Genomic DNA, 9,816 nt, shown 5'->3' on the forward strand with positions numbered 1-9,816 from the left:
ATGTTGAGGATAGAACCTTCCATGATGATGATTTAGAATTCCAGATTCTGGCATATGCAGAGATGCATATTCATACTCCATGTGTAAAGGTTGGATGGTGTATCTCAGACTAGAAAACCTTTCTAATGTCAGTTCCAGGGGTGATCAAAAAGCCAGGTCAATTTAGGACTTGATGAATGAGGGCCAAACTGATATAAGGCAATGGAATGACTGAAGCCCCGAGTCCAGAACCAGAATGAATGGACCAGAGCAATATTCAGGTAGTCTGGATAACTTTGCAGACCACAGTTGCTTCACTTTTTCCCCCACTATGTAACTTTGGTCTAAGTTCTTACAGCTAAACTCGTGAGCCCTTGGTTGTGACCAAAAAAAAAAAAAAGTTCTAGAAGGTAACATCTAAAATAAGCAGTTTTGTGTGTTAAGCATTCTAAAATCTTTGAAAGGCTGCTGCTACTGCTGCTAAGTCGCTTCAGTCCTGTCCCACTCTGTGCAACCCCATAGACAGCAGCCCACCAGGCTCCTCTATCCATGGGATTTTCCAGGCAAGAACACTGGAGTGGGGTGCCATTGCCTTCTCCGATATTTTGATATACTGGGTATTAGAACATGTGAACATATGAATCTGAGGGGAAAGAGTCATATTTTTGGTTATACAAAATTTGTAAAATCTGGGAGGACTAAGGGATCAACAACCATAACGAACCTGGACTTTGCAGCCAGACTGAGGTTTACATACCAGCTTTCCCACTTGATAGGCACATGACCCTGGGTGTTTCTTATGGTCTGTGTTTTGGCTCCCTTGTCTTTGAAATGTGACAATAATATCTACTGCATAGAGTTGTTACAATGAGGATTAAATTAGTTAATATTTGAAAAAAATGTTCAGAACACTGCCTGGCATATATTAAGCCTATATAAATGCTTTTAAAATAAAATAAAGTATAATTTAAGCTTCCTTTATAATACTTCCCTAGTGGGTCAGACAGTAAAGTGTCTGTCTACAATGCAGGAGACCTGGGCTCGATCCCTGGGTCGGGAAGATCTCCTGGAGAAGGAAATGGCAACCCACTCCAGTACTCTTGCTTGGAAAATCCCATGGATGGAGGAGCCTGGTAGGCTACAGTCCACAGGGTTGCAAAGAGTTGGACACAACTGAGTGACTTCACTTCACTTCACTTATAAAACTTTCAAAGAGTTACCTCTTAAATCTTCACCAAAAATAAAAATAAAAAAGACTTGCTGGCAAAGACTGTCTTTTACATAGAAATGTTTAAAGCAGAACTCTGATATATTATGAGTCTAGAAGCTCCAAATCTGTCAAGTTTATATCAAATCTTTAACTGAATTTCAAAGTGAATTGTATAAAAAATAGATGACCCCCAAAGATTATCAAATGAATACTTTATTAGAGTCATAACACTTATAAAATAAATTTATTTTCATCATGGAGTTACCAGATTTTAAGACCAACCAATACTTTCTCATTTTTACGGCTAAGGTATACAAAGAAATTCTCAAATGCTATAATTTTTGTTCAGTGCTTTGTCAGTCAACTCCCAAATCTAGATCATGATTAATCTACAATTCTAAGTATTCACAGTTAAATGACTTCTAGGCTTGGTTCTTTATGATCGAGAAGCAATCCATTTATAAAAGTGCCACCAAGGCAGTTTCATGAAATCATTTAATTTAATGCCACCAAGCAGCATGGACCTGTTATACCTTGGAAATAAAAATAGAATCTCACGACTAAATCTAGCAGACTTTTAACAATTCCAGCCGGAATGGATGATATATCCTTATGGCACATTTATGACTTTGTAATAGACCATTTATAATACAGGTTTAAGTGTGTGGTATGGAACTGGAAAAACCAAGGAAGTTGGATTTTTATAGAAAAGCTATGATAAAGTCACAAGACTGGTTTCCTCTTGCCACATATTAAATATACCTTTTATCTTTACGGTTACATCACAAACCAAACCCTAATAAGATTCCTCTTCCTAAGGGATTATTACATAAACAGCATTTGATCACTGAGCATTGATTATGCTGCTCATTCAGGATTGTTCCATGTTCCACGAACTCTAACTGCTCAATTTATACATGGCACTTGTAGGGGATGATTCAACCAAAATACAAAGGGCTGAAAGTATAAAACAATCAAAAGCCCTCTTTTCCCAGAGGTAGCCCTCTTGGGGCAAGAGATAAGTATCTCATTTGGACAGGTGGTGTGAGCTGGGGCCTAACTCTAACTTGTTCTCAAGCCATTTTGGCACTTTGTCATGACCAGGGTCTCTGAGGTGGGTTAAAATACTTTTCTGTGTTATTCAGCCAGAGATAGCTTTTGTGACCACTGTTGCTTGAAAACTGAGTCTGTGTATTTCTTACCAGTGCAAAACAACATAGGACTATTCTCTAGATGAGAATCTACAACTTTAAGTTACATCTCATGTTCTGTGTGAATTTAACTTAGAGTCATGTAAAAGAATTAGAAGTAAAAAGTTTACCCTTTGGAGAGCTCTATTGGGTAAAGCCTCAGATATCCACATAAAAATACTCACCTATTCATGCACAGGACAAACAGCTGCTATTTGAAGCATAAATAAACCCAAAGTAAAACATCAGGTACTGTATACCCATTTCAGGAGTGGCTTAGGGGTCTCTGGGGCTCTCGTTTTAAGAATGCCAGGTAAGCATTTTGCTCAGTTGTTAGGAAAACACTTAGGTGGATTAAGCCACTAGGGTTCACTTCATAAATTACTTTTTCTTGTACTCAAGACTCTGCTTGAATTAGCTTGAGATGCTATAGCTGCTTCAAGGGTAAGTGTTTGACCATTAACCCAAAGGCAATGTGATTATTGAATGAGACTAAATATTATGTGGCTCGTCAAATTCACTTTATACCTTTGAGGATCAGTTCAATAAAATACAAAACCCATAACCAAGGTTTTAAACCAGAGGTCAACATACGATAGCCTATATCCCACAGGCTAAGTCCAGCCTGCTGCTGGTTTTTGTAAATAAAGATTTATTGGAACATACAGCTACACTCACTCATTTCATATTGTCTGTGGCTGTTTTCATAGTAACAGCAGACGTGAGTACTTGTGACAGAGACTGTGTGGCTCACAAAGCCTAAAATATTTACTATCTGTACATTTAGAGAAAAAGAATGCTGATCTCCATTTTACACTAAAACACAGAGTTCGGCGGGAATCTTATTTTAAATGTGTTTTTCTTCGGGAGTTTTAGTTACCTATTAAAATTAAGGTTCAGGTGATTTGGCAACTAAATACAAGAGATACCCCTTTTTCATGAATGACGTCTATGTATTTTATGGATGTAAAGGGAAATTTTTTTTAAAAATGAGAAAAAAAGAGAGAGATAAATGTAAAACTAAAGGCAATTTCTCTGTTTAACATCATAATAAAATTTCCATCCATGAAATGAACCAAACTTATACTTAGATTCTCTCTGTATACCAAACAATTATTTGAGGGATATTGTTATATCTGAACAAAACGGTACCCAAATTGATCAAGACATAAAAAGTACACAAATGAAACTAACACACAAGCAGTTCGTCTTTAAGGAGTGTTACGGTCGCCATCTTCGTAAAGCCAGCCCCAAACTGCAACCATAACAAGCTGTCGTCACAAAGGCAAAAATCTAAGAAAGAAGAAACAAAAATTCTTATCAGATTTATAACACTGACTTTAAGAAATCATTTGTCCAAAGGAACAACTGTCTGAAAACTGATCAGCCTCCTTAAAGATACTTCAACACTTAAGAAAACTAAATCACTAAGATGATTTAGATTCATCTTTTTTTTTTTTCTTGGATGACTTTAGCCCCTCATACCATTAACCCCTTCTTTTAAACATTCTAGCCCCTAATAATGGGATATCATTTGTGGACAGCCTTAGGTTGAGCTTTTGTTCACACACTGGACTCACTTGTTAGGCACTGGTGAGACCCCTAACATGATGCATATTCAAAACTTCATGATGAGATGTCTACCTGCACAGTGATCTCACAGCCACACATAGTGCAGCTCTCAGGGCCCGAGGATGGAGCAGATTATTTCTGTGACAATGGAAGTGACTGTAGAGCTAAACAGAGAAAACCCACAGGAATGAATCATCAGGTTGGCGTGGGAGATAGTTCTCAAATGTGCATGAGTTCTGAATTACTGTCCTTCGTATTCAAAAAGGATTTTTTTAGCATCAACTATGAATGCATCGGTACATTTGGTACATACAGACAAGTAACAGGCATTATCCTCACCCTTCTGGGGTTTATAATCCACAGAAAACTCCCCAAACCATTAAATATGTTAAAACATTATGATGTAGCACAGGAATCCTTTTTCCAGGAAACCAGAGCTCTGAGAAGGAATATCAGATCCACCTACGAAACATTTTTACAGTGTAATTACCATGCTGCTACTTTCCCCACCCTTCTTCCGCTGGTTGTCTCTCAGATACAGCTCTCTTTTTTAAGGAAACTTTCCTAGCGTACAGTTGCTTTCCAATGCTGTGTTAGTTTCTAGCGCACAGCAAAGTGAATCAGGAATACATTCACATACATATCTTACATCTGTCATCTAGACATTTCTTTTCTGTTGAAAGAGAAAGACCACTTTATTTTAAAGTACAAATGTGAATATTTACTTAGAACATGAAAAGAAATCACAACCGCCACGAATTCTGAAAAGCTGACAAATGTCACAAATATTCCAAATCGAAAACAACTTTGTTTTACTATCTGCCTGATAACATCTTACTTCTGAGGACCCACTTTCTTTGCTATCCTTTCACAAGACTATTTCAGAAGACAATAGCATGAGAGAGATTTTGTAATCTTGGATAAAATCCACTGTTTCTTCTTTGATGATTGATTAAAATTTGTTTTGTTTTGTTTCGATAACAACAAAAGTTTCTCTCGGTTTTATACGTATTTGTAGTAACATGAAAACTGTGCAGGTTTGTCAAATTTGAGAAACTCTCTATCATATTTCATACATGATTTATAAAATTTCAGGATATTTCAAAATTTTTCTTGAGGAATGATACTCTTAAACCATAAATCTCAAAGTCTAAATCTTACCGCACTTTGAGTTGCTCACGTGTAGTTACAATTATCCTCCATGTCTTCCTTGTACTGGCAGATGATGAAATTTACATTACCCCCATTGAATTCTGGGGGCCTTTATGCAAGTGGTTCCCTTAGTTCTATTTATAATACTGCTCTAATGTTTGCACGGAATTTCTGATAAGTTCCATCTCAAATGATTCTCATAAAAAAAAAAAAAGCCTGGTGCATTTTTTATTTTATGTCACGTATACAACTGCCAGGAGGGAGTTTCTGTTTTGTGCATTTTTACATTTTTGTGCATCAGTTGATCTGATCTGCAAGGTGCTTCCCCTTGTTGTGAGTCAGTTCATCAGCTCAGTGGATTTCCCTCACCACTCTGGGCTGACTGGTCCCTGCATGAATGACTACTTTTGATATCTATTACTAGTGAAAAGGAGTTCTCTCTCTAAGGCAGAGGTCACCAACCTCCAGGATCTAATGCCTGATGATCTGAGGTGGAACTGATGAGAACAGAAATAACAGAAATAAAGTGCACAGTAAATGCACCATGAATGTGATGTGCTTGAATCATCCTGAGACCATCCCCTGCACCCCTTGGCCGTGAAAACACTGTCTTCCACAGAACTAGTCCCTGGTGCCAGAAAGGCTGGAGACTGACTGCTGCTCTAAGGTATACTGAAATGAAAAGTGAGGGAGTCAGTAGAACATCACAAATGAATAGCTCATGCACTTAAGTGTTATTAAAACTCAGAAACTAAAGATTTACGTGTATGGGTAAAATGGGGGTTAATGCAGAACTTAAAGCATGGAGAAGTTTACTAAGGCAGCTTCACTTAGGCAGAAAAAGGGAAGGACAAATCTGTCTGTGACAAAGACCACGTCTGAAGCTACATGGAGTAGAAAGCACAATTAATTCTTTTCACAATGTAGACTTTGTTGCGCAAGGCCAACCACTAGCACTCATGTAGATACGGTCTTATATAAATGTCAACCTCCTGGTGCTTCCGTTTCATCATCCACAGCACTGGGGTAATGACAGTACTTGGCTTGGTTCATAAGGTTAACTGTACAGATAAACAGCTATTATGTGTTTAATGCTGCTGGCTATTATTAAAGAAAACTATTGTTGCCAGAGGAGTTTCTTAGAGACCTTGATGGGGGAGGGGAAGCGTGGGTAAACCGTGTTTACCCCACACTTACTGTGGCTGCCACGTTTATGTTATACTGGTTATCACTCAGGAGTGGCTGCACGGTCATGGTTCTATTGCAGCGTAGGTCGTGCAGCGACGTGGTGGCTGCCTCCAGCAAAAAGGCTCCAAAGTAGAATACGAAGACTGTAAAATGGTAAGCGAAGTCCTGAAAGAGGATGGAAAAGAGAGTCATCTGCCAGTAAAGACAATAAGCTTTTCCAAGAGTTTCTTATTTCGAACCAAGTTTAGGTTCAGGAAAAACAGAACCTTTAATCAAACAGTCTTTAACCACATTGGCCATTTCTTTTGGCTCCCTTAGCAATGTCAAGCTGTTAGAATCCCAAGGAAAATCAACCAACTCGTTGTAATTGGCACAGTGGCAAACCTTCGGATAGACTGAATTTTATAAAATACATAATTCAGTTTAGATAAGGCACCAAAGAATTCCTGTCCTTAAAATTCAAGTAAAACAGCATTTACATTATATCTTGTTAGAGTAATTATATAACTATATATAATAACATACACAAATTTCATAATTAAGTTTTTATTTTTGAGCAGTTTTTTTTTATTCATTAGATTGCCATTCCATACACTGAAAGATATAGAATATCTATGAAATCATTGAATTCAATACCATATCTCTAGACATTTTAAAAAGCAAAATAAATATATACTTCTACAAAAAGTAGAGGAAGTTTTCATGCAAAACTCAACAGTTATTAAGTTATTTTATCTGTCACTGGCATTAATGTGACACATAACTATTAAAATTCCCACTGTCTAACCTGATTCAATGTACCATCAACACACTGCTGGGTATTTTTGTTAACAATTTCTATAGCAGGCACTTCACATTTATTATTAATCACCCTTACAACCACCATTTATTATTTCCATTTAACAAACAAGGAATTTCCTCTTCTTGTTTTGGTGAAGTGATGAAATGACTGTCCCAAAGCCCCACAAAGCTGAACTTTTGAAGGGAGACCTCAAACCTACACCAGTCTGTCTGATTCCAAAGTCCATTTGCTTTCTTCTCTATCAAACTGTTCTTGATACAACTATAGTACAAAAAAAAAAAAAAAAAGGAACACTGCATGGCTTTTATGTAAATGCCCATTCAGCAAGCAAAACTGTCCAGAGAAATTGTTTTTATTCTCCCTAGAATAATAAGGACGAAGTTAACTAACTAGGAGTGAGAATAACCAAAGTACAATGGTAAAAATGCTTTCTACTTAACACTTCTCATTTATAAATTGACCCACCAGTGCCTTCAAAAGATGTAAGAAAAAAGTTATATAATATACTAGCCACATGTCTAATCTATAGGAGAAATGCTTAAACATTTACATGTGCTTAGTCAATAAATGTTCACTGATGAAGGTCAAAATCCAATGTTACTACTTTGAGAGAGAAAATGCAATAGTTGGGTCTTACTTAAGGTAGTAATGAAGACTGAGAGAAAAATACATTTCAGACCATTCAGACTCATCTCATTTACCAAAGGGGACTCTCAGGAATAGCTCATTTCATCCCCAAAGGAATGGGAAGAGTTGGATGACATGGCCTGAAACTCTTGGGATGATGTGGTCTTTGCCTTCTTTGCCAGCCTCATCTGATGTCACCATCTTTCCCCTTTGAACATCAGCCATGCTGGTCTCATTTTGGTCCCAAGGAATCACTCTATACCTCAAGATTGATACTCTTTACACGTGGCAATCTCTCTGACAGAGTCTTCCCACAACCAGTGACCACGTGCCCCTACCCTCCAGCCCTCTACATACACACACACATACACACACACACACCCTCCAGCCCTCTACACACACACACACACACACACACACACATATACCACTGTTCCATTCCTGCCTAATTTTGCCTCCTCCCTGATGGCTTCCCTGATGGCTCAGCAAGTAAAGAATCCACCTGCAATGTAGGAGGCACAGATTCATTCCCTGGGGCGGGAAGATCCCCTGGAGAAGGGCATGGTAACCCACTCCAATATTCTTGTCTGGAAAATTCCATGAACAGAGGAGCCTGGCAGGAGTCCATGGGGTTGCAAATAGTCAGACACAACTGAGCACATGGCACATACACTCCTTTACAGGAGCATCAGAACCGAGTTCTGGCAAAGGCTTTCAGATCCAATCCTGTATCCTCCCCCTGCGTCTTTCATAGGTGTTACCATCCAATAAACTTCCTGCACGTTCAGCTGTGTATGGCTTGGGTCATACCATCCCATCCCATCCTTCACATTAGCCTTAGGGTCCCATGTACCGCAAAGTATGGGTTTCCCAAGTGGTGCTAAGGATAAAGAACCTGTCTGCCAATGCAGGAGACTTAAGAGACGTGGGTCCAATCCCTGGGTGGGGAAGATCCCCTGGAGAAGGAAATGGCAACCCATTCCAGGATTCTTGCTTAGAGAATCCCATGGACAGAGGAGCCTAGTGGGCTATAATCCATGGGGTCACAAAGAGCTGGACATGACTGAAGTGACTCAGCATGAAAGTACCCTAAAATGTAAGAGGAACTCATGGCAACAGTGGTGAGAAAATCACTATGTCAGCTCCCGGAGTTATAGAATCAGGCATGTCACCTGTATTGGGGAATTACACATCTTGGAAAAGCATCTCCTGGTGTCCCCCTGGGCCCTTGTAGGGAAGGAACACTTGATCTTGAGACAACAAAAGATGAAGTATCCAGAACTGCCCATAATGAATGATGTTCTCTCAAAGCCACTAACTCATAGTCACAACACTGCTTCTTCAGGTGGGAAGGGGACATCAGAGTTCAAACTGAGCTGGGCTAGTGGGCCTGAGTCTGTTGTGTGAGCAGGTGGCCCAGGCCCCCAAGTCACCCACCAGGATGGGACTGCCCTCCTCCCTCAGCCCAAGCCTATAGCCACATAGGGGAGGAGATCCCCAGGGTCCAGATGAAGGGGAAGAAAAACACCCAAGCTTGTTTCTCATGATGGGTTGTCACAAGGCGAAAAGGGATAGCAGCTGTATTCAGTTCAGTTCAGTCGCTCAGTCGTGTCCAACTCTTTGTGACCCCGTGAATCGCAGTATGCCAGGCCTCCCTGTCCATCACCATCTCCCAGAGTTCACTCAAACTCATGTCCATCGAGTTGGTGATGCCATCCAGCCATCTCATCTTCTGTCACCCCCTTCTCCTCCTGCTCCCAATCCCTCCCAGCATCAGAGTCTTTTCCAGTGAGTCAACTCTTTGCATAAGGTGGCCAAGGTACTGGAGTTTCAGCTTCAGCATCATTCCTTCCAAAGAACACCCAGGACTGATCTCCTCTAGAATGGACTAGTTGGATCTCCTTGCAGTCCAAGGGACTCTCAAGAGTTTTCTCCAACACCACAGTTCAAAAGCATCAATTCTTCAGCGCTCAGCCTTCTTCACAGTCCAACTCTTGCATCCATACATGACCACTGGAAAAACCATAGCCTTGACTAGATGGACCTTTGTTGGCAAAGTAATGTCTCTGCTTTTCAATATGCTATCTAGGTTGGAC

General features: G+C 39.6%; 1 protein-coding gene across 1 annotated transcript in view; it reads right to left on the reverse strand.

The window, feature by feature from the left end:
• Nucleotides 1-1,386: 1,386 nt before the first annotated feature.
• The window catches only part of MAL2 (mal, T-cell differentiation protein 2), a 33,140-nt gene continuing 24,710 nt past the window's right edge, over nucleotides 1,387-9,816 (reverse strand). Inside the window, exons 3-4 of the mRNA XM_010863413.1 lie at nucleotides 6,301-6,456; nucleotides 1,387-3,672 (exon numbers count right to left, since the gene is read on the reverse strand). Coding sequence (XP_010861715.1) covers nucleotides 3,601-3,672; nucleotides 6,301-6,456 — 228 coding nt within the window. The 3' untranslated portion in view covers nucleotides 1,387-3,600. The remainder of the gene's footprint in view (nucleotides 3,673-6,300; nucleotides 6,457-9,816) is intronic.

Source organism: Bison bison, unplaced genomic scaffold (genome assembly GCF_000754665.1).
Source record: "Bison bison bison isolate TAMUID 2011002044 unplaced genomic scaffold, Bison_UMD1.0 scf7180017864491, whole genome shotgun sequence".
In the NCBI taxonomy this organism is placed as follows: Eukaryota; Metazoa; Chordata; class Mammalia; order Artiodactyla; family Bovidae; genus Bison; species Bison bison.